The 26,157-nt window shown below is 45.0% G+C and overlaps 1 protein-coding gene across 1 annotated transcript in view; it reads left to right on the top strand.

Annotated features, from left to right (window-relative positions):
* LOC8033077 (MAM and LDL-receptor class A domain-containing protein 2) overlaps positions 1–26,157 on the top strand; it is a 217,299-nt gene that overhangs the window by 165,925 nt on the left and 25,217 nt on the right. Inside the window, exons 49-53 of the mRNA XM_040210498.3 lie at positions 131–277; positions 1,431–1,690; positions 16,068–16,155; positions 21,541–21,663; positions 25,793–26,040. Of these exons, the coding sequence (XP_040066432.1) occupies positions 131–277; positions 1,431–1,690; positions 16,068–16,155; positions 21,541–21,663; positions 25,793–26,040 (866 nt within the window). The remainder of the gene's footprint in view (positions 1–130; positions 278–1,430; positions 1,691–16,067; positions 16,156–21,540; positions 21,664–25,792; positions 26,041–26,157) is intronic.

The following is a 26,157-nucleotide window of genomic DNA, read 5'->3' as shown; positions in this document are numbered from 1 at the left end:
TACCATCTAGAGATTATTTCTTGCATATAGAGATTGCTAAAAAGAGTTCGATCCTTAAATAATACCAGCGCTCTAATGGCATTGCATGGTAGTGTCACAGTTTCTGTCCTACGTTTCAATCTCTCGACAGCTGAGGCCAGTCTCGGTGTGAGCTGCGACTTCGCGGACGACTCGAAGTGTGGCTGGTTTCCGGAGAATGTGAAGGACGACACAGATTGGGTTCTGTACGACGACGGAAATAATCCACAGCGATGGCACCCTCCAAAGCTTGGCGAAGGTGGGTGCCCATAAGTTTGAAACCTGTGGTTCTCGGGTTTACTACGGTTGATCGAATGCCATTTCGTCAAAGCACGTTTTAGAGAACGGGCACGTTTTATCGAAGCATGGTTTAGAGAAAGCGTAGCCTCGGTTTAGTGAAATGCTGTTTATCGAAAAGGGGACGCTATTTAAAACATTATTTTTTACTTCGCGCGTCTATCACTGGTGCGCGTGTTAACCTAAGCCCACTGCAGCGCTCCCGCCACTCCCCGGAGACAGCAGTCAACAGCGGCTCACTGCAAAAATGTTTGCTTACCTGACTTATCCGTACACGCCGCTTCGAGGCGGCGGAATTCGCTAAAAGGAGGCTCATCGCCATTTTCTCTAAACTTGGTTTCTCTATAAAGGCATTCGATGAACTGGGTCGGTAAAATGGCGTTCGATAAAACGAGCTTCTCTAAACCGCATGCCTCCGGTGCTTCTCAAACACTCATTCTTTGGGACCCTTTTTGAACCTATGGAATTGATGCGGAACCGTATGAGCCGGTAGAGGAGAGAAATGGACAATTACAATGTCAAAAGGGTACATGAAAGACAACTTAAATTGCGTGCCGACTTACGTTGAAGCTTTGAAATGAAGAATAGAACCCTACTCGGCCGGAACGCGTGGTTTGGTCTAGTAGTATGTAGCTTCCTGTTACAGCATGCAGCAGTAAAAAAAATCCACGGACGATCATGTAAGGCGATGCGAATGGGCAGCGTCAGCTAGTGCGACATTTGTATGATGTCGCCTCGTGATTGACTTACCGTGAGAATGTAGCAAACACATTCTTACTGACGCGCTGCACAAATTGCTTGGTCGCGCATGGACCCGCCGTGAACAGGTGGCTGACGCAAGCATCGGGTGTCTGTAGGAGCAAGAAAAAGAAGTGAAATCTGCTACGTTTTGGACATTCATATAGTGTTGTCTTTTCCTTTCACTCGAAAGTTTTACTTTCTCACACCACTGACTCAGGTGTTAGGATAGGGTCAAACACAAGCACCAGAAAAACACACAATTTTTGGGTATACATTAACCCAGAAGAGAACCGGATCCGGAACTCGAAAAAAAAGAAACAACGTCAAAAATGCGGAGCGGAGCCTTTGCAACATTCAATGTTTCTCAACATCAGGAGCGTACATGGCCGCGACCAGCAGAACTGAGGGCCAGAAACGAGCGCACCTGGTGTCCATGCACATCCCTGCCACTGACAACGAGAGCGGCTACTGCTTCACCTTCTGGTACAACATGTGGCACCCCAACAGCGGCACCCTCAACCTCTACCTCCGTGCGGTAGACAACTTTACTGAACTCATCTGGACTCGGTCGGGTACCCAGGGCAAGGCGTGGCGCGATGGAAGCGTCGTAGTCAAGTCTGACCTGGCCTACCAGGTTGGATTTTTTTCTGACTAATCAATCGATCAATGCATCAGTTAGTCAGCCAATCAATTGTTCAATGAATTAGTTACCGATAACCGCGTGCAATTTCGGTTCCCATTACATGCGAGTTCCTGCATTTTTTTTTTGTCCGCGGTCTGTGCGCGCGATATCTCTTCCCGTGGCACGGAAATTTCTAGCCGTTTGCCGCGTGTTTATCGCACCGTGAAATAAGAATCTGCAGCATCCGCAGCGTGCGGCACCCAATCCTGCGACACTTGTGTTTCTAGCATATTCCCGTGTTTTTATTGCGCTCTAAAAGGCTGTCTCTATGCTCGGATAGTGCGGGACGTGGTTGATTCTAATCCGCATTCCGAGTGCCGATAATTTTGGAATCTTATCCGCACTCCGATTGCATAATATTTTGGATTCACATACGTTCTCCCCGATTGCGTGCGGAACATTTTCCTAATCCCTGCTCCGCGTGGCACGTGACTTGGGCATGGCAAACATTGAACACAATGACTTACGGTGTTTGTGGTGTGACATTGGCGTGTTGGCAGCATCGAGTCTATAGAAATATTAGTGGTTGTGCGGTGTTTAATTTGGCAAATACCTGTGTTTTGGGATTCATTCAATTTCAAACAAGTGCGTACTTACCCTTTTTTTTTAATTGATTAGCATAAGGTGGCACATTGGGATACAAATTGAACTACTCGGGCCTCGGAGGCTTCAGAAAAGGCATAAAAGCATGGCGAAATCATTAACTTTTCTTTTTAGTATCGTTTTTTTTTTTTTTTGTTGAAAAAAATAATTATTATTTGCAAAAAAGAAAAAAAAAAACAACAAGAAGAGAGGCTTTTTAAAGTTTTTTTTTTTTTTTTTACGTAGAATGCGCCTTTGCCACGGCCAGCACATTAACCTCACGAGGTGCTTAGCTGATGGGGGCGGTAATGTGGGAGCGGGGGGCGGCTAGCAAACAGTCGGGTGGGCCGTTAGCACCAGAGGAACTTGGCTGGCAGAAAAGTGTTCGCGTCACGAATCTTCGTGGTGGGCGACCTCGAGAGACAGGCGTAATTTATGACGCCTGGTTCTGAAGTCGCATTTTTTGCCCAGAGAATCGGAACGTGCGTTTCGGGCCGGGAGAACGTGATGGCTGGCACCGTTTACATCGGTGATGTCTCTTTCCCCCGTGTGTTCGGGGCACAGTAGAACTGCAACGTCAGACCGCGTCTGACGGCATGAATGACGGGATGGCTCAGTCGGCGCTATCCACACGGCGGTTGGTTGTCTGACTCGCCTTGCGAGTTGTAGATGTAGTTTGTTTGCATCGGATCCCGCATGACCTCTGGCTACGATATATACGAAGACCGTGGTGTCTCACGCGGGAATGTAAGCAACTGCCCCTTGGTGAGAAAGTGGTCCGATTGGTTGTGGCCTTTCGGCCAGTGGGAAAAGTCTGTCTGACGACGCGTAGATTTGCTGGTTTACTAAAAGGGGATGGACTGACAAGTGACTTTGAGTGAAAATGAAACAAGCGGCTTAGTTTGTGCTGGAGTTCGAGAGCTAGTGTTCCGGAATCCAGTCAGGTCATGGGATTCCGAGGGATCCCCGTAAAGTGGACGTAATCCCACGATCCAGTCAACTCCAGCCTATGAATCAGCTAATACCCGAGCACCTCTTTCCCAACCCCGTACGGTGATGATACCTTTTTAACAGTATTGTTTCGCTTATGTATTTACATTCGCTAAAAATATTAGATAGCTTATTGAAAAGTAACTCCCAAGTCCAGCTGAGTTAGTCGTCGACGGCGAAAGGCTGCTACTTCGTCTTCGACAAGACTACCCAGCTTTCCAGAGTAAAGTTTGTCACCCCATCCGGACTTGGCAAGCCGGACGGCTGCACGGTGACCAGCAAAGAACCCGTACTCCAGGGATCCTATGTTCATTCATCACCGCTGCCCGTTTCGATCAGGATGAGCATTGTACCAGCGTGCGGTCATGAGCCATTACTGCATGATGTACGTTGATGATCCCATAACAGCAGACGCACTGCCGTGCCAAGATTTTTCACTGCAGCAGAGGGACTGGATGCCCATCGGGGCTGATTACCCCCCCGCTGTCGAAGCAAATACCCAACACAATTATTAGCCAACCCAATACTTAACTAATTCGTTTATCAGTCTATTAATTAGTCAATCAGTTTGTTGATTTCTTCCCCAGGAAAATTGTAATCTACTGAAAGATTCGTTGGTGCTAAAGACCAACGTGTCACCTAATAAGAGTGCCAGGGACATACAATGAAGGGCATTCCAGCCAAGCACGTCCCTGAAGATATTTAGCCAGTTGTTACTCCCACATATACTTGTTAATTAGTGATTGATTGCTTCTTCGGCGCGCTAGAACTAATACCGTATTGTTTTCCATGAACCTGGTAATAAAATCGGTTCTCCCCTGTTGGAAAATTTCGATGATGGAAAGATGACGGAAAAGGCTCATACAAGCGTAACCGTAATATGGGACATCCTATACAAGCGAATCGGCGGATCCAGTGTAGTGGATTACGGCGGAACGATACAGGTAGGCGGAACCATACAAGCGTGTCGTATTATGGGACATCCTATACCAGCGTAGTGGAATATGGCGGAACTGTGTGGAACCATACATGCATAACGTAATATGGGACAACCTATACCAGCGAAAAGGCGATACCAGCAAGGTGGAGCCATATGGCTCCAACATGCTGGTTTCGCCTTTTCACTGTTGTACAGGGCGATTTAGTTTTAAGCTTTACATATATGTTTAGAAAGGTCGTGAAAACTAAATTAATGCGGTTTGTGCAGGCGAGTTATATGGCCAGGCGTACGTAGTATAGGGACCTAATCGTAACGATCAGTCAGATAATTAAATACAATTTGTTAATTAACTTTTCAATTAGTGAAAATGAAAATATGGTTTCAATTAAAAACTTGCTGAGTCATTGAAAACCACAAAATCAACTCTTTTTAGAACGATATAATGCAGGGGTAGCCTTTTACGCGTTCTGTAAAAACGCTTTATTTGGACGAGTTTCTAGGTTTCAGTTTCTTATCAGAGCTCATCTCTGCGCCCAAGGTCCTGTTCCCCCTTAGACACGAAACGCACGTGCGCCTTGCTTCCCTCCATCCTACGAGGGAGGCGAGGGGGCGGCTTCGCACTGCGGCCACCGGGCAGCAGGACCACAGGTGCAAAGATGCGCTCTGGTAAGAAACCAAAGTCTGGAAACGCGTACAAATTGACCATTTTTTTAGAACGCCATAAAATGCTGCTCTTGTTTTATATCTTCACAAAGAAAGTTGATTTAGTGTGTTTTGATGATGCTTAGCAAGTTTCTAATTGGAACCATGGGTCTATTTTCACTGATTAAAAATTTCAGGAACATGCTATACTTAGAGAGAGGCTGAAGCGGTTTTGTATTTGAGAAAACACTTTTAAATCTTCTTCATATGACCTCCAGAATCTCAAATATGCAAATTATTTGGTAATTTTATGAATCGAGGCTGCATAGAGTCATTTTTAAAGCGCTGTGAAAGCACTTCCCTGGAGAGCGACGTCACAAAAGTGGCTTTCGAAATCTTTGCTCATGCATCTTCAGCACCTATCAAAGCTATGCACGCACGTGCTATTTTTTAAAAGGGCAGAAAAATGTGTCACGACTGGTGCCAATGCGGGAGAATATACCTAGAAAGCTTGAGATTGGACGCGCGGCCCTTAAGCGACACGCTTGGCGGCCGAAAGGTCTTCTTACGATGTCACTATTGGTAGGATGTTCTTTTGTGTTTTCTCACGTTTAGTTATATCTTTGTGGAAAACGAACGGGATATTCAGATTCGCGGGATAAAAATATGCTAGGATGAACCTCCATCTAGTTTTCTGAAAGAAGACTGGCACATCTCTGTAATAAGCTGACTGATCATTACAAATTAGCCTTTTATACTATGCCGCCCTGGCCTTATAACTCACGTGCGCAGACCGCGTAAATGTAGCTTTTACGGCTTTTTTAAAAACAAAATTTGTAAAACATACAAAAAAACACTCTAGAATGTCCCCCGATACGATACGATTGTATGGTTCCTTTCCCGCTTGCATTGTTCAAGAAAGACCTGTGGACATCCAGCGTTTCATTGGAATGCAGGATGTCAGCGAGTCTACATTAGTGAGTGGTTTCAAACAAGCATGATGTTTGCACACCGGTAAGCTCTTATCCGAGGCTCACCAGGAGCACTAAGAGCAGAGGCAAAATGTCGTGACGTGGTAAATTTGGTTGCAGGTATTTATTTTTAGAAGAATTGCAAGCAGCAAAGCTTAACTTTGCTAAAAAGAAGATAATTAAAAATTCAATACTGAACAATGGTGTCCCTTGAGCTGTCAGACCAAACTCCCACTCTTGCCACTCAGGAGTTCCTAACTTGTGCGTAGAGGATCAGCACAACCCAGATTTGTGCTGCAAGCGCACCTGCAATATAAAAGTTGAATAAACATGAGATGAAATATGAGACGTTTACAATTCTCTGTAATGTGAAATTAGAGCACAGATCTTGAAGAGGAGGATGGGAGGGTATGACCCCCCACCCCCTAACCCCTAACCCTCCTACTCTTCTGCTCCCTCCCATTTAGCGAAAAATTTCCCTGAATTTAGCGGGAAAATTTGCCCACTAAATTTAGCGGGTTAAGTTTTCCACAAAATTTAGAGCGGAAATTGATGTCACATGACCTCAACACAAATGCAGTTTTCCCACTAAAAGTAGCGGGGAAAATGACGTTGCATGACCGTGTCATGTCATCCATAAAAAATTCAGTTTCTCAGCTAGACTTAGCGGAAATATTAACGTCACATGACCGCAACATTAATTCAATTTCCTGCCAAGTTTAGTTGGGCGGTTACGCCGAGGGCGACGCCGCGAAACGCGGAAACAGGTGCTAAGAGCTGCGCTAAAAAAACTAAATGCAACAGGTGAAATAAGATGAAAATTAGAGATAAGAAAAAGAGAAGAGAATCTAAGATACCGTTCTCAGATCCTTCCTTTTGTCCGTTCTCAAATGTTTTGATTTCAAGAAATGTTTATATCTTTATTCATACCCAGAGAACCCCTCCCAGTTTCAGCATGAATGCAATAAATCAATGCAGACTAGACCTTGTAAACTATAATGCACATGAAAATGAATGTTTGCCACATAGTCATGTATGAGTCAGTGGCTCAGATCTCTAAATACATTTGTATTGAGGAACATTCTTGAATAAAACTTCTGGGCTTTGAATTCGACAGTTTGTACTTCCATAAGGAACACTGTATGGCACTGATTTTTTTGTGACACATCAGAAACAGCAGTGTCATCCTTGCATACCTAACAAGAATTTGTATTTTTTTGTTTAGCATGGCATGTGCTATTTTAATGCTTATACAGCCTCCTTTAACAAAATTTCCTTGGTAGAGCTTTTTATTGGTTCTTATTTAACTCGCACGACAGATTCGGGACCTTGAATTCTCACTCGGCATCAAGTTTTATATATTAATGTAATAGTAAAAGACAAGATTAATGGTCTTGAGTACGGCTCAACAAGCACAGATGTTGAGAAAAGTACTGAAGAAAACTCAAATGTCAAAATAAAAATAAGCTGGAATGTGGATACAATTAAGGACATGGTCATGAATACAGTAGCAGATTCAATATGAAGAATACGTGTTAGACGCACACTCAAAGAAACCTGTTGCATCTATATTCATGCAAATTACTTCGCAGAACCCAGCGCTGCAGTCTCGGGTGCGAGTTCGCTGAATGAGTCCACTGAAAATGAGTGCAGACGGAAAAAGCAGTTTTATCTGTGACAATGAGCATTACATAGGCAAGTGACATGTCATTGTTACTGTTACAGTGCCGAATGTTTCAAACTGCCAGTCGTATCATTCTGCGAGTTCCATCCGTATATTACAGGGTTTGGCTCTCTTGAATTCTTTGCGAGAAAAATTATGAACTGGAAATGTCTAGCGTAGTTCTAAAAAAACTACTTCAAGAATCCTAACTCAGCATCGTAAAGAATATAAAAAGTTTCTAGAGATAAGGTTAGTGCAGGAGTTGAATAAACTAAACACTTAGTTTTGTGAAACCATCTTGCCGTAGTAAACGTATAAAGTTCCCCTAGGTAGAGCTAGTCATTACGGATGGTTGTGCCCATTGCATACCATAAAAATTTAATTTGCGACCTACACTATTTACAGACTCAACCAACTCTGAGTAAGTGGAACACTTGGCACTAAAGATTGGTCTCACCATGACTGTCTGCAAACATCCACATAATAATTTCCATAAACCTATGCATTTCAAGAAAATATTTGGAGCGAGCTGTTTAAACTGCCATAACACTTTTTAACACTAATAGAAAGCCTGTAGTGGGCCACAACTTAAGCAGTTTTTACTTCATTATGAAGGGCAATAACAAATATGTCAAGCTTAAAACTAGGCCTGCACTGAATTGCTTTCTTAAGTTGAACGTGCTATGCTCGGTTCAATATATTATCTTTGCAGAGCTGACAATGTGCAAGTTCCCATTTTTTTTATATTTCACATCTCCCGACTGCTGGGTGGGGTAGGTACATAAGATTAATGACACCAACGTAACACAATGATTATTTTAAGAATTTGTTTGGGTATGGCACTAGCGAAGCCATCTGCGGGAAGTTATTTCTGTGACTCCGTCGAACCTACATCCGTGGGCTTTAGGTTCACATGTGAATCATGTCTGCAGACGCCTTTTTGTAATTGGAACTCCATCCAAACCGAGATTTCAATGTTTTTTGCATTTTAGGCTTAGTAGTGCTTTTGCTGTTTCACTTCAAGAATAGGTAAGAATGCTTATTTCGAGTAGCATACCTAACACTTGGTGGCATGAGGACTCCCTTGTCGTGATGCTAATCGAAAGCCACAGGCAGGGAGATACTGTGATGCTCTTGTTGCTGGGATTACCTCCCCAATGGTCCTGGCCGGACCACAGAAGAAGATTGAGCCCAAGCTTGTGGCCACTAGGATCTCCAGATCTTGAGGCAACCAAGTAGCTGGAAATAAAAACAAATCACAATCAAGTACTTGGCAGAGCTACATTAGAATGGCTAGCATATTCTTTCATGATCAGCACATAGATCCTTTTGTTTTTATACTTTGTACTTGTACCTATTAAAGAACTGCGCCTTCACAGCCACAGTCATAAATACACCACAGGACAAGGCCACACAGGCCTTGAAATGATGGGCACCGAATTGAGGCGAATGATCAAATGCATTCATTTAACCCTCTTTCACCCCAACCTGGGAGATTTCTGTCAAATATTCACATTTAACTCTAAAGACTATAAAAAAAAACTACTACTGCAATGCAGAGCCGTATAGTGGGAGAGTTTAGCCAGTGGGTGTGGTGACAAAGGTGCCGGAGAGGAGGAAAGGGAGGAGAGCGCCGAAGGAAAGAGAGAGAAGGCAGCAAAAAGGAGACGACCGCTATTTTGACGCAACGCTGTTGGCGCGGAGCACTGCTGAGGCTATGTGTCGTCTGCTACTGGCTTAATTCATTTTTGCCTTTATAAAAGTTTGCGTTTAAACATGGAGAAACTTCTTTCTTTAGGTTTTTAAGCCACCGAGGAATAACACTATATTATTTTATTGCCAGAGCCTGCCAAATAAAAGCAAAGGGCAGGTATCTGGATAGAAAGAGTTTAGTTGGTGCACCAAGAGGCTAACCAATAAAAATGGGTACCACTCTGCGCAAAATGCCTAAAAAGCGTGCATCTCTACTTGACACTAACAGCGGCACACACTATCTATTTTACTGACTAAAGGGTACTAGATCATTATTTTCAGCTAACTAGTCAAAATAGATATTCTCGCCGACTTGCTTTTTAGGAAAATTTTTAAATTTACAAGAACTATTAAGACAACGGCTAAAAAAAAAGCAATGGCACTACCAACAATCGAATTCGCCTGCTCTCCAGTAGCACGAGATCTATAGAAGGCAGACCTGCAGAATGAACAAGCAGTCTAAAGAAGAGTATGTCCCATGTATAATTTGTTTCCATGCTGCAAAGCAAGTGCTGGAAAGACGTATCACGACATTAACAACATTTCTTGCAATCAGTTGAGAACACGTTAGAGCAGTGAACTTGTCCTTGCCCTTGGCAAACCGTTTTAGTGTTGCCCATGGAAACTCAAATAAATTTGTGAATAAAAACAAAAAAAGACTAACCTTCATAAAAAAATCTAACTTTCGCAAAGAAAAGTTATCTTGAACAAAATATGCGGGATACAGTTGTACAGCATCCATTTTTGTGCTGAACCAATTTTGAGGCAAATCAGCGACAATGAAAAGAAAACGCCTGAGTACATTAGGGAAAGACAGAAAGAATGCATACCTACAACAAAAAAATTTAGAACGACCACGGGCAGGAACCTCTGATGAGGCTCTCGGAGTGACTCCCTGCAATGGGCCTGCGCAGACCAGAGAACAAGATCTGTCAGAGCTTGCAGCCATAAGGTGCTTCATACCATGAAGTTCCAGAAGTAGCTGCAATTGCAAGCAAAGTGCATTTCATTTCTCTGCAGAATGGAGAGTTTAATAGCTAGTATGCATTCATAAGGTGATACAGTCACGAATGCAGATTTTTCAATGCAGCACTATATCACCAAATTGTTAACCGTGCCGGGCAACACTAAAAACCGGGAGCATTATTCCAAAGTATCTCAGTTTAAAGTTAACCACGGCAGAAGCTGCAAGCCATGTGACCTTCTAGTTGGATGCCATGGTACGTCGAGCTTATAATCATGTCTCACACTGTTTTTGCTGCAATGGCTTGTAGTGTCAAAAGTGGTCCAGCTTAATGAGATGCAAAGTATAGACGTTTGTGAGTGGGGCCCTGACCTAGTCTTGAGCTACATTGCGAGGAAGGACGTTTCAACCGGGATGTTTGCTGTCTGCATCCACACGACCAGCTTGTGCACAGCGATTGCTCGTGCCGAGTACATGTCCTCGACAGTGCCATTATTTGACAAGCAGTTTTATGAATGTTAAACATGACTGACTTGCAGAGAGACTGCATCTCAACGGCTAATGACTTGGGATACCTAACTGAATACTGATATATTAACTGAATGCAAAACAAATTACCTAGCAGGCATTAAATTTAGCAACAGGGTGGGTCGACTCCGCATTAAGTTGGAGTCGATGCGTCAGGCACGTAGCCAGGATTTTGTTTCAGAGGGGGCCCCCTCATAACAAAACGCTGTATGAGGGGGAGGGGGGAGAGAAGGACCCATGCAAAATGGAAGATATCGGGGGGGGAGGAGGGGGGGCCGGGCCTCATAAGCCTCCCCCTGGCTACGTGCCTGTGATGCGTAATAGGACAATACAAACAAAGATATGCCTTACAATTCCTTTTGCACCCCCAAAATGATGTGTTTTTGAAGGTAAGATACACAATGTTCTTGATTCAGAAAGTGCCTCAGCTGTACAAATGCATATGCAGTAAGGGCACTCGCCAAGCCTATTCTCCTCAGCTCTGTGCAGGTTAAGCTAAGTTAGAGTATAGAGGTACACGCTCACTGGCAGCATGAGAAAGGCAGGGAGAAGTCTCCGTTGTTCCACCACCAGCCCGTCTGCTACCTTCGATGACGTTTCAGCGCCTCGTGAGCCTGGAGCAAGCACATCTGTCCAAAGTGGGGTGAAAAGCACAAGCACGTGCTGGAGGACGCCCAGCCATTCTCTTTTTGTCATCGGCTATTCTACATATTTTAGTATGACATATTTTTAAGTGAGAAAAAGTATTGCAAATATGCAGTCCAACTTTGACCATAATACAGAAGTCTGATAAAGATAACAGTTGCCATTCACCATTTTCCAAATAAGTCCTCCCACCTATCGGAACATCTACACATGTGGTGCGTGAGTGGGTTCAGGACTGAGACGCTAGAAAATGAAGCGCTCACAAGGCTTGTCTGGCCCTTCCAGCCATGCGGGTACATTCATCGCAAATCCCAGATTTTTAGACAAAATGATTTAGAATAAGCAAATCTTGTCTACGCCCGAGGTAGAACATTGAATTGTGATTCCCCCATATTGTGCCAACCATCCTTCAACCTGCGGTACCACCTGCAAATGAACTATGTTGTGCTGCGGCACGCGTCCATGCTGCCTGCTTGAGAAGAAAACCACTGCTCATGTTGAAGACGACATCTCACAATGTACAGGCAACAATGTTTAACGAACTAAAACAAAGTTGATATCATTTAATAGACACAGATAGGCTTACAAAATGTCGACACCATGATTGTTGTTGTTGTTGGTTTTACTCCTGCATACAAACATAAGTGACTTCCTCTTTCCTCCGATGTACAGTAAAACCCCCTTATCTTCGTGGCCCCTATTTCTTCTCGAATCGGTCACAGAGGACATAATCGCAGCCACTGAATTCTGCAAAATTAAAGGGCGCGAAAATTAAAGGTTCGCCAACATTAAAGAGTTTACTGTTCTTCCGTGTGTCACATGATGTTAACATTTCAAGGAGACTGAAGGCATTGGTTTAAGAAAAAATTGACTCATGAAAAAAAATGCCCTTCTCCAGGTTAGGCACGCGAGGTTCTTCTGCACTACCTATAAGGCGGCAAGTTTGTTTCGGCAGAGCTTTTGGTTAAACGGAGTCACAAAAGTAGCTATACTTGGAGTCAACTATTTTGTGCTGCATTATAAAGCTAGAGTAAATTCCACTGTGCTTCTGTACAGCACTGTTTGTTGCGAGAGCATATGTGGTTTAGTGTTGCATCCCATTTGCATGATCTAGAGAAACTAGCGCTGACAGACTTGGAGCACTCAAAAAAAAGCCAAAAAAAAAAAACAGCCGACTGTGGGAACATTGAGAGATGCACACATGCGAACTGTGCATTTCTTAAAAGTGAATTCGAGCAAAGGTAAAGACAATATGTATACTTACGGCGGCCATACTTGCCTTTCCATAGCATGACCACTTTTCCCTCGGTAGCACCATCCAGTAAGCACCAGCAACACGCCCATAAGACGCCGCCGACTCATGGATTGAATGACGACCCGCCTGAGGTCTTGGAAGGAGATCCGGAACACTGCTTTAGGCCAGATGTTGTATCTGGAGGGGGCAGGGACTAAAAGTAAAAATTAACAAATTTATCTGAAGCGCTACATTCCTATAGCATAAACTCTAGGATAGCAGTATTTTTTTTTTTTGAGGTCAGTGATGCATCTTAATTAAGCACAAATGGTTGGTTTATATGATGAACCTGCAGCTCCTATTTTCCTTAAGTGTAACGGAGTGTCTAACGTTACGTCCGACGGAACCCGAAATAAAAATTAAAGTTACGCCCAACGTAACTGTCAAGCATTCGAGTTGCGTCCGACGTAACCCAAAATAAAAATTAAAGTTACCGTATTTACTCGAAAATAGGACGAACTCTATTTATTGGATCCACCAAGAACAAAAAAAGAAAAATTCAAATATAGGTTGACCTTTTTTTATTTTTAAGAACTGGGGAAATTTTGGGCAAAAGAAAGAAAAAAACCTTTATTTACATCACTCTCAGCTAAATCACGGGGCGATGCCAAAAACTTCATCACCGTCAGAACTTCTGGACATGTTATCATCGTCCGAAGCTTCGTCAGCTGGGTAGACATCCTCGCAAATTCGCAGCAATACTTCACTGACACCATTGTAAAATGACAAGAAACGAAAAAAGGTGCGAAGCGACGGAACACAAACTACAAAGACGCAAGCAAAGCCGTCCTGTCGCCATGAGCAACACGCGAGCCGAGCCGCCTCAAGCAACTAACAAAAATAACATTTTTTTTTTTTTGTGCGCGTTTGCGAGGATGGAGGGTAAAGTGCATGGCGCATCGCGTTCCTCTCCTTACCCGTTGCCCAGCAAGGGAAATGCTAGAGGCGCGATGTCAAAATCCGACGCGCACCGCGGGCGGCGAGCCATTTCGGCAACCAAAAGCTTTTTGAAACAAGAAGTGGCGCGGCTCTACGGCAACGCCGGCTCGGTGACTCGATAGCTTCATACCTCCGGTAGGGTCGCAAAATTTGGTCGCGAATGTAGGTGTCGAAATTCTTCAGTCACAATTTCCGAGAGAAAAAAAAAAAAAAAAAGAAAAGGTCGATTTGTATTTGAATAAACACGGCAGTCAGCCGCGCGACGAGACACACATTATGAAAGCGATTGGTGCGAGCGACCAAGGCGATGAGCGACGTTTTCTAGAAGCCCAAGAACCGAGCGGCGCAAGCAGCGCGAGTGAGAAATCTTCGGCGCTCGGCAGCGGCACTCGTAGCTTCTCGCCGTCGCTCGTCTCGTTGATCGCTATATTGCTAACATGCCGTTCAGAAAGGCGCTCTAAGTGCTTACCATTGCATTGGGACCAGCCTCACATCCAACCGTAACCAGTCTTGACTTTTTCTTTTTTTTTAGCCGCCCAGGTAGAAGTTAACATCGTACATACACCGTTTTCAAGCGTGGCTCCTCGTTCATTGCTCGATTTACATTTTCAGCAAATGACCGCAATGAAGCACAATTATTCTAGTTCAAAATTGTCACGAACACTTGGCACGCATGCTTATACTGTAGCGCACCTAACGTAATTTAAAAGTAGAACGAAAACGAAACGAGATTCACTTACCGCTTCACGGATCCTAGGCCTTCGGATCCTAGGCCTAACGGCCGTACTTGGAAGTCGCCTGCGGTCCGGCGATCGGACGAGCCGAGCCGGCCTGACGCAGGCTGACCACGCCTGGTTGAACTATGAGAGGCGCCGTCCAGTTGAGAGCCAGAGACGCAGTAGAAACGGACCGCAAAACATCTGTCCCGTATTCGTAAACGAGCCAACGACCCCCCACACCGCTCTACCTTCGCCATCTCCGCGACGACCGGAAGTGGAAGCCGCAAAGTTAGAAAAGCCGCGGCAGCGGAAGCCACTGGGCGGAAGCTTTAAGTTTCGGTTTCGGTTTTCTCCAACGCAGGCTACGGTCGCTACGGTTTCGGGCTGGTGGGTTTGTCAGGTTTGTGGCTGGTTGCGACGACGCGAGGGGCCACGAAAAGACGCCAAGTTGGCCGAGAACGAGTCACGGCCCACGATACGAGCAACGGGCCATTTGCCGCTGTCGACCGGCGATGCGGTATCCGCGGCTTGGTGTCACGATCGGTTTGTTGCCGTGCGCGTTGACTCAAAGCTCGAAGTTATGCAGTTCCGTTCCGGCACCAGCCGCACCACGTTTTCCGGTGCATCGCACGTGGAGGCCTTTCGACGCATTCAGTGAACGTAAAGATCGTGCCCGCTGTCCTCGGTGCTGTGGAAGAAGTTGGGAGACGGAAGGCGTCGAGGACTCCAGGCCGGGCCGCCGGTTCACTCTGAACGAGAGGCGACGTGTGTGTGCACGCTTTGAGGAAGCCTCCGCGTTTCGGCGCGCTAGACCTCGCCGATCGCGACCGGACCAACCGGACCCCGAGTCCGAGAGGCTCTTACGGAGCCAGGAACTGCACCGAGGTAGGAGCTGCTCGTTCTGCGCTACCATGCAGTGCTCTACAGTGCTCGGAGCTCTCGGTGTCATTCGTGCTTGCACCGAAGCCTTTGTGACCCCTTCGGACGCGCAAGTCGTACTTCGCAAAGGTTTGGACGGGGCCACCCTCACCGAGCAGCTCCGCTATATTCCGCTTACTTATGATCGCAATAAAAGCTTGCGTTCTCGGGAAAAAAATTGCGGGACCGCTCTCCGCGCCGCCGACGAGGTTGGCCGCCGCCATGTTCTCAGCTGTTCACTCGCTCCCGCAGCGAGCACCTTCCGATAATCCTCCCCGTTCCAAAATGCGATGCGCTTTGCGCATTGTGCCGTTTACATGACCGCATATTGAATGCGGCAACTGGATTCAATGCGACTAAGTCGCCTTCGTGTAAACGTGCCTTATGTTCTTTTTCGACATGTATGGTGTATGTAACGATAGCGGTGGTGAACGATGGACGTTTTAGTTGGAAGATGGCGGTCGTCTTTCTGCATGTATAATTTGGCTATACCGGTGGTCCTGTGGTATAAGCGTTTTGTTGGAAAGACGGCAGTCGCCTACGTCATCGGACGCAAAATTATACCAGCCACACCGAATCATATCGGCAAGCAAAGTGGCTGCCAGTATAGACAGACCCGGAGCCTCCCATAGCGGTGCCGGTATCTCCAGTTATGCAGAACGCCAAACCAAACTAGCTGCATGCGTAACACAAAGAAATTATGTTGGTGTCATACCAGAACTGTACAAGCAGCAGGTTTGTTTCTTGTACGTTTTTCCAATAGGGTCTACTGTTATTTGCAGCTCGTGTTTGAGGCCGTCCTGCCAGGCGGCAACCCTGGCGTCATTGCCCTCAACCAGTTCCTTTTCGAGACCTGTAAAGTCGTAAAAGGTATGTGAGGACGCTTAATTGTTGCTGGGGATCGGGTTTGTAGGACAGACTGAATTTGTGGAATTAAAATTAATATGATTTGACGTCATCGTATCATTTAAATACTGTCTAATGAACTTAAAGAGTAATTCATTACTATGAATTGTATTATATGCTTAAAATATTATGTTGATTGAACCACAAGGTTGAAAATGGCGATATGTTTTCTTAGAAAGCCGATTTTGGGGTTTATGGCGTCTTATCATTGTTTAATTTTTGTATTTTGTGTAAAAAATAATACGGACCGGTTACGATCGCAAACTTAGTTAATTACACATTCGAAGATCTGCCGGCAACCCCGAACGGCATATATTTTGTCTCCTCTCCATCGCAGTCCTTTGTAGCCTTATTTCGCACAGGAAGGAAATCACAAAAAAAAAGAAAAAAAACTTTTTTTACCGCGAAGCAGTATCGCTACACGGCTATGGTAACATTCGAACGAATTTTGTTGTTAATGCAATTCTGGGCATATTCCCACTTTGCGTAGAAGAATATTTCTTATTAGTTTTATTCTATTGGCACCAAATTTGTCATATATATGTTTGAGAACATTTAGAATGCGACTATCAAAATTTCGTTACAATATGTTTTTATTTTTGAAGAATTTAAGAAACTTTTGTTGGTCATTTAAACCTGTTGTGTTGCGATTTTTAAATTTTTGTAATAAAACAGGTTTCGCGATTGGCGCACGCGATATCGGCTCCCATGGCCCACAAATTTCTAGCCGGTGTCCGCGTGTTTATCGCATTGTGAAACTGGAACCTGCGGCATCTGCAGTCCGCTGAATTCTTTCGTGTGACACAGGAGTTCGTAGCGAATTCCCGCGTGTTTATCGTGTTGGAGAAGGCGAATTTGCCGTCTCAGAGGCCCACGGTGTCAGTGTCTCTGTCACATCGTTTGTAGCGGGTGCCCCTCTGTTTTCCAGTAATTTTTCATGATTTTTTTCCCATACCCTATAGTTCACCTCATGATTATCAAAATTTGTCTCACTTTTAGGTTGGTGCTATTACGAGATTTTACAGTAGCCTTATTTGCCCCTTCCCATACTTTTCTCTGTAAACAAACTCGTTATTAATGACTATTGGTAGGTCTCTAGTTATCTTCAGAACGTCTGCTTGCTCTGTTTTAAAACGTTCTGTTCTTCATCCTGTTCATAGCAGCTTCATGTTTTCACAACCCTGCTACGTTTTTGAATTGCCCCAAGAATGCCGTCACTCCTTACTGACACTAGAAACGTTTAATCTCAGCAACATTGTGTGCCGGGCAACAAAAAAATGCACAGAGTACTACAAATCTGCTGAAGCGCCATGTGCAGTGGTACACCAATCATTACCTACTCAAAAAAAAAAGGGGAAGTGGTTTAAACCTTTAAATATCTTAAGTTCGGTAAATGCCAACAATAAAACTATTTCATCGTATACCAGTATTTATTGTCTATAAGTTACACCACAATATAGTAGGTCACACCCTCCTATAACAAATGTCCGTTTGCAGAAATAGAGTGGTACAATAAGTCCTACCTTTATTATTGTATGGACAGAAAACCCGCATCGAAAAGCCCGCTTATATGTATTATGACCACAAAATATGCAAACATTGAGAAAAAAAAATGTAAAAGGGGGACACCCAACCTAGTTCTAAATTGTTCGCAAGTTCAAACACGAGCACAGCTCGTTTGCTGAGCACTGCGACGCCAAGGACCGCCGTATTGATTTTAACAATGCCCGCATTCACAATGTTGAAGTCAACCATGACGAGACTATCCTCGGAATAATGGCACATATCATCTACGCCAGAAAACAAATACGTCCATCGGTGCTTGGCCATCCACCTGCTTTTGTGGGCTTCGAGGCGTCACCAGCTCCATAAAAGAATTAACCACAATAAAAGAAGATGAGCCCGAAACTTATGCTCCTCACAACCGTCGCCACAGTCACCCCCGAAGAGAAAGCCGCGAAACGTTGGTTTTTCAATTAGGGCGTGTAAGGACCTCTCTTTTTTTTTGTAATTATTCTAACCAACCTATCAGGTTCCTGTAGAATATCCCCGTTCATTTCAGGGCAAGTGTCAATATTTTCGTCAACAAATCGAACAAGAAATATATAACCCCTTGTTTAAAAGTTTTGCAGTCAGGGTCCATACTTACAGAAAACATTCCCATACCTCGCAAAGACGCATCGACAAAACCTTCGCAAACAAGCTGCAACTACGACAGAGAATACGACATTCAGCTTTTCTAGGCCACTTGTGTTTTTACTGGGAATATGAGAGTATTCGAGATTTAAATACAAATCCAATATTTTTCTTATTCGATTAGTACTCGATTCGACGACTGCATATTTGGAAATTATTGAATATTCGGTTTTATTTGAATATTCGAGCTATGTACGAATATTAAATCAAATAGCGAGTAATCCGCGCGCAGCACATGCCCTCAATATTTAGCCGTCTAAAAGTACGGGATTTGTATCCATTTATCTATAAATCCTTACCGTTTTACGATATTCGTGGAACTATCGTTTTGCACGACTCTAACCTGCTCCCAAGTGTAACACTGAGGCAGATTTAGCTCCCGGATATTCAAAAAATAAATTGCTGCCGATTCTACCGTGCAGGTAAAAGAATGAAGGTTGAACGTATGTTTCACAGAAGAGATTTTATGAAACGCACTCAAGCACAAATATAATATCGTGCGTCAGTCGCCGTTGCGGAGTCCGGCGATGGTCCCCAGAGGTAATCCTTGCTTTCGTCTGAAACGGTTTGAAGACCGTGCTTTCTGTATTTGTACGAGTTAGTGACCGTCGCCTCTGGGAGGGTCGTCTTCCAAACAACACTGCGAGCTCGTCGAGTCGCTGGCATTGCAAGAGGACACAATGCTGCTTCGTTGCTATCTTTTCCCGCCGGCGTGATGGCCTTTCGTTTAATTAAAGCCTCCAAGTGGAATTTGTTTTGCTTTTTTAGCTTAAAACGGCAGGCACAGATCCGTAGATGCAAGGGAATGCGCGTGATAGGGATACCAAAATTATGAATGTAAACAAATGGTGAAGATGGCGATGGGGCTAGCCACCATGCATATACCGAGTTTTTCGTTTTAGCGGCGAAGCTCCTTAGGGTCTAGCCTTGTTCAATGTGTGTGCTCACATCGATTGCCATCCCATCTGTCTTCTTATAAAAAAAAATGTTTGCGCAGTCGACAGGATCCAAACTTGTGCGGAGAGACCCCAATGGATTTCTAGTCCATCGCCTTAAAGGGGTACTCCGCCGATTTTTGAGCTACCTCAACTAACTATATTTTCTGACTCCCTGGCCTTTACCCCTTCTGGTATGCTATTTAGTATCGTGAAATTCATAATAGTTATTGCGAAATCGGCAAATGAAAATGATGCAAGAACCAACATTCAAATATACCCGCCCTTTTCAGTGCCGTGACGTCAGTGGAAGGTCAGCTTGCCAGTCGGGCGAGCAGTCTAAAAAATAGAATATGCCAATCATTTGTTCCGTGCTGAAGCGCGGGTCCTGGAGCGAGCTTCCAAAGCATTCATTTGACACCATGAAACTGCTTCGAATCAGTTGGGAACAAATTCTACAGTTCAAAGAGTGAACACCTGCCTTCCACTGACGCCCCTTTTTCATTGTTGCCAGTAGAGACTTTCAGTTTGAAAAACACGGTGAGGACCAAAATTGTAAATTCAATAACTTCGTGAAAAAAAATTATTTTGACCCAATATTTGGGAGACTATTTTGGCGATGTTGTTTGGCGAGTTTAGCAAAATTTCAAGCAAATCGGGGACCATGAAGAAATCGGCGGAGTACCCCTTTAACCACTCGGCCACGACTGCGGGAGGAGTAGGGAGTTTTGAGATGGGGTAGTAAGTCAAGAACTGGAGAGGTCATGGATGAAACGTTGCATGTAGTCGCTCAACGTCTATACAGGAGAGGGCACTGCGGTGAAATGCGTATATAATCGCGTTAAACTTTGCATCCATTGGCTCAACGTTTATAGGCGAAACAAAATCAGCACCACCAGCACTACCTATGAACAAAATCAGTATCATCAGCACCACCAGAACTTCGCCCCAATCAACATAATTCACCACGTGGGGATGCGGTCTTTCTTTTTTTCTTTTTGGTTTCGATGGTAAAATATATGTATTTTCGGGCAACGGTTTTGGCGAAAACAGTGCGTGTTAGAATCTCCAAAAGGGACCTATTAGCTCACGACAAAGGGGCGATTTCCGTTTTCGTGTTGCCAAGCTTGCATTGTGAGGCACTTTTCTAGCCGACTTTATCTTTTATGCTGCAGGAGCGAGGGTATTTTCTGCTGCTGGAGCACCTGTCAGCGAAAAGTGCTCGTCTGCTTAATGCCTGGAACAACTAATTTATTGCATGATAATTTGCATTGATTGCATTAGTATCCTTTATCTAGCTTCCTGGCTAGTCAAGGTCAATTTTAGTTATTTTCTTTAAAAAAAGGTTACTACCAGTTGTTTGACAACATTACAGGTTGCATTTTTACACGCTACCTAGGCCTGTACAGTTTCGTACACTCTCACGTTTGTCAATTTGTTTAACTTATCAGTTGCACCTTTTGCCTGCTTTTATGCACAGTTGACAAGTGATTACTATTCAAGGTCCAATAGCTGTGTTAGCGGTTGCATTGCTTATACGCTGCCTAGTCAAGTAGTTTCATTTACTTGAATTTGTTCTCAGAATGTTTGTTTCTGAAGGTGATAAACAAAGTATTTGCATATTTTATTTTGTTATTTCTTAATGGTACACACATAATTTAGACAAACTAGATATTCGAAGTCATTTTTTATATTCGTATTGAAGTCGCATTTGAGAATTCCAATATTCGCATATTTCTAGTTTCTACGAGGAACATTTGTTGCACATAATTGGGGTGAAATATATTTTTAAGAGTGTAAAACATTTCAGTAAAGGAACATTATGAAGCAGCACACTCATCATTGACAACTTGAATGCATATCAGAAATCTAGATAGTATATTGTACTACATATTGTGAGGAAGAAGAGGAACCAAAGAAGAGGATGATAAAGGGGTGATTCGGAATCGACAACGATCGCAACACCCTCAATCTGATCATTCATCTGGCACTGTAAAAAGGACATTAATCCGTCTCACAGGCGTACGCTTTCTCGAGATCAACCGCACTGCTGTTAGGGTGATTCTGTCGGCAGCAGAAAGGACAGGACACTATGATAGAAGATACACGGTTTATGGAGGCCGGGCCAGCACGTAGGGCCCGGCGCGAGATGGTCGTGCGCGCCACTAGCCCGTCGTCGTCTTCACCTTTCTAATTCTTGCTTTTTTTTTGTGCTCAGACCCTTTGAGCATGGACTTTGAGTCTGGCATGAACAGGAGATGGAAAATGTCTGGCTGGGAAGTCACCAACGGCAAGAGCGCCACCGAACCTGACGGAGACCACACAACGGGCGCTGGCGTCGGTAAGATAACCTCGACATTCAAACTAGTTCCGTGGAATGCTCAAGTTATAGAGTGATGCATCGTAAATGAATCCCGGAGAAAAGCTTACCGGAGAAAAGCTCACCGGAGAAAAGCTCACCGGAGAAAAGCTCACCGGAGATTAGCTCACCGGAGATTAGCTCACCGGAGAAAAGCTCACCGCAAAACCGGCGGATGCGGAGAAAAGCTCACCGGCCATTGAGCGTATGCGGAAAAAAGCTCACCGATATTTTTTCATTTTTTTTTATATGGAGGCTGTTGGATAATGCGTAACATATATCAACTTATTATCATTAAAATTCGTCAGCTCTGTAAAAAAGGAAATCGCCTTCTTTGTAATCTTTGTTAAGCTTATTGGGTATATTGCTCCCAAATTAATAATTGCGGGCGAGTGTTTTCTGTTGCTTACTCTCTAGGCAATAAAAACCTAACTAAAAACGTTATGAACTTGAAGAACAAGCAAAAGTTAAAAAAAAAGAACTTAATGATGTCTGCCTAAAACCTAAAAATCAAAGCTGTAAATGCCGAACATCTAAAAGTGCATGCTCAACAGCGCGGTGCCTGAAACTCTCTTTGAAGCTTTTGTTAACCTTTAAAAACAGGATAAAACAGTCAATAGGATATCGAGGCTTCTTTCTTCCACGATTATACACGTTTTCGAGCCGTTCGTACTGGTGTTTCCACACGTTCCCTTTGTGTGATAGTGCCCTTCTACGGTGAGCCACCAATGACATTCGGAGCTGCACACTGGCACCTGTTGCGTCTGGGAGGGCGACGACCTCAGGTGCGGAACCAAGAGTCGGGGCTGTGGCTCGCTGCTAGCATGGCCCCGAGGAAACAGGCCTCGAGTAGGGCTACTGAAGTAGAACTTTTATGAACATTGAATATACAAGTAACATGGTCGACTGGTTAATCGGCTATCGGCAGTCAGCAGTCGGCAGTCGGCAGTCGGCGCCTTCGGGCTCTCCGAGCCCAAGTTATATAACCCTCCCAGAGCGAGAAGGCCCGCGGGGTGAGAAAGGAGCCTTCCCCGGCATTCAAGTGTTCACGTGGTGTTCGAAGTTCGGGGCGGCTGATGCAATTTCCGGGTGTTCTTTCACCAAGGGCAGATGATGCTATCCCTTCACGTCCTGGCCCGGTTCGGTGGCTGATGCAAGGAGTCGACGCCCTTGCTGAAACCCAACACCGACACACGCACGCCGGTGCTTCTCCTTCCGAATGCTGGCAGTCACAGATGGTCTCGTGGCCTCCGGGAGACGTTCCTTTTGTGTTTGGAGCCCTTCTTGAAAGCCACCACTGGCCCGATGACTCAAGGGTCGCTCTCGGGAATCCGAACGCGACTGTCTAGCGCCGTTAGAACGCACCGGGGCCCATCGTGTCAATAGGCTTTGCTGCCGTTGGCGACAGGTGAAGGCCAGGTCCGGAAGCCTTTCACAACACACCGTTGTTACTCGTGACCTATATATGAAGTAGTCTTCTGTAAGGCAGCGAATAGGGCGAGTTGGTGGTCGTTATACATTATGAAAACCGCTCAAACGACGACGACAGAGGGAAGACAACAAATACGACACGACGAAGCTGTTCTCGCAACTAAAGTTTTTTAGTAAAATTAACAGAAAGAAAACAGCGTAGCCGACACTTATTTAATCAATAGACACCCACTTATCTATTGGGCACTACACAATATTTGGAGCTGAACCGGTTCACACACCGCTATTCATTGAGCTCGCAAGGAACAAACCTCTTTATCTGACAGAGCTAGCGACGGTGCACTGTCAGCTGTCAATAAATTGTTGCCTTTTTTACCGGTGTACGATGTTCTGATTTTATACCCTTGCGGCTTCATTAATATACAAAATAGGTGATCACTAATTTCTAAAGAATTAGTAATATGCCCAATGAACTTCAAGAATATTACAAAAAGGAGGATATATTTTTAATAAAGTTACGAAAGCGAATTGCGTTGAATTGCCACGTTTGACGCAGAATCAAGCTAAGCTAAAAAAATATCGGTGAGCTTTTCTCCGCATCCGCTCAAAGGCCGGTGAGCTTTTCTCCGCATCTGCCGGTTTTGCGGTGAGGTTTTCTCTGGTGAGCTTATCTTCGGTGAGCTTTTCTCCGGTGAGCTTTTCTCTGCCGCCCATCGCAAATATGGACAGCTTCTTTCCCCCAAAACGTCGTATATAATGTGAGTCATCCGGCCATAACACACAGATGAAAATGCATGCGTGTACCCACGTCACTCCCAACAATTTTGTCTACATCATTCTCATAATTTCCCGCATTCAGTATCAAGCTCCCTACGTATCCCTCACACGTACTTCAGAACGCAAGCTCGACGCTCTTATTCGTAAGGCAACTAAGATCGCCCTCGGGCTCCCCCTAACCACTAGCACCACTGGACTGGTTCAACTGGGCGTGCTACCTACGGTCTCCGACATTATTGACATTCATCACATACATCAGCGTCAACGACTCTCGCTAACTCCAACCGGTCGCCTCATCTTGCACGAACTCGGCTATACACCCCATCCAACCGGACCTCAACCCACTCCCCTAGACAACACGATTCTCCAACATATTACCGTGGCACCAATTCCCCGCCACATGGACAGGGATCGAAATCCCACTCGCCGTCTTCTCCGTGCGGCATACTACACGAGGAAAATCTCCCGAGATCCCGAATCTCATCACGTATTCACCGATGCAGCCTTAAAAGACACCCTTGGTGCATTCGCGTACATCACTTCACGCGGCACTGAACACTCGAGAACGCAGCGCTGCGCTTCCCCGGTCGAAGCAGAACTTCTCGCCATTGCACTTGCTGCTGCCAACAACTCTTCCCCTGGCCGTACCACCCACATCTACACGGACTCAAAGTCGGCCTGCTCCCACCTCGCTCAGGGCCTCGCATTCCCTTCTGCACTTCCTCTCCTCAACAATGTTAGAGGACCTCTTCACATCCACTGGATACCTGGTCACGCTGGTGTTGCCAGGAATGAACGCGCTCATCAGCTTGCCCGCGAAACGCTCCTCCGGGCCCCTGCTGACGCTTGTGACACAGCCCCTGTTCCTCCTCCTCCCCTCCCCACCCTAGCCGACCTTCTCGCCTCTCGTTGTACCTTTCCTCCGCCCCACACCCAGCTCACTCGTCGTGAGCAAACACTCATTCGTCAGGCAAAAACATACACACTTCACACACCCGCTCGACTTCACCTATTTCACCGCTCCTTAGGTGACCCTCTCCCTCTTTGTTCCCGCTGTCTCACCCCTTCCGACCAGGACCACTTACTGTGGGACTGCCCCCATAACCCGGCACAACCACACACTTACACCCGGGAGTGGCTGGCTCTTGCGGTCAGCCTCGAACAACAACGGGAACTGGCGGCCCACATCAACAGGGCCCTCAGCGGCTGCCTGGACTGAGGCGGCTGAATCATCCCCACCATCATTTTTTGAATAAAGTTTCTATCTATCTATCTATCTACATCATTGGTATAGAATGACCACATTGCTTTCGTCACTGTAAAAAAAAAAACGGAAAAATCGGCGCTTGTATATATGAAGCTCAAGCTTTTACCGACTGTAGAGTTGAGGTGATGGATTCTACCTCTGTAAATTTCAAGTCATAGTTGTCTTTCTGGGAAAAGTGAGACCAATTAACTTGTCAGAGCGAACGGTGGATGTGTTTGCAGATGACCGCGTTAGCAGTGAACGAAACTTGTGTTGCCATCTTCCAATAGGCGCATAGAGTAGACAAGAGAGTGCATCGTCTGCTCACTGCACTTATCAATAAATAGCGCCGCAAGTTATATTAATCGTCAACTCAGTCGTCTTTTACACATATATGCCTGTGACACTGTCAGTGTGCTGAGATGTCCTTTATAAGTTCACATGTCACGTTGCATGCTGCTCTACGGCAAGTGCTGTTCGTTCAAAACCCCAACAAGTTCTTGGGCACCCCCATTGAGCTTGGCAGAATGTCTATGCCAGGCGATTTTTCAACTTTTTTTTATTGAAGTGCTAAGTGCTGTTTTACCTAAATGTCAACGCTTTTATACAGAGATAATTGCGACTAAGCTGACACTGACGTATTTTAAATAATTCCAGGGTCATTTGCGCTTCTCCGGAGATCTGACGGGGACTTTTCTAGCCCTAGCCTCAAAATGACCCAGCCCAGATGCCTGAAGTTCTGGCACTACCTCTCGGGGACAAGCACGGAGCAACTCGAGATTAGGAACACCCAGTCTGCTGCTACGCAACCAGGCACACTCTGGAGGATTGACGCTTCGCAGGTGCCCCAAAGCCGCTGGCTCTCAGCGTCAGTCACCCTGGACCAGTCACCGAATAATGTCATCGTAAGGCTCATCTTAATTTGTTTGACTTAGTTGTGTCTTTTAGGCATGCGTTTTTGTGGTTTTCTCTTTTGCAATAGAAAGTTCGGGAGACTTGGAACAGAATATCGGTGTATTTGA

This window comes from Ixodes scapularis, unplaced genomic scaffold, assembly GCF_016920785.2.
Source record: "Ixodes scapularis isolate PalLabHiFi unplaced genomic scaffold, ASM1692078v2 PGA_scaffold6__148_contigs__length_123643588, whole genome shotgun sequence".
Lineage (NCBI taxonomy): Eukaryota > Metazoa > Arthropoda > Arachnida > Ixodida > Ixodidae > Ixodes > Ixodes scapularis.
This window is presented reverse-complemented; position numbering and strand designations above follow the sequence as displayed.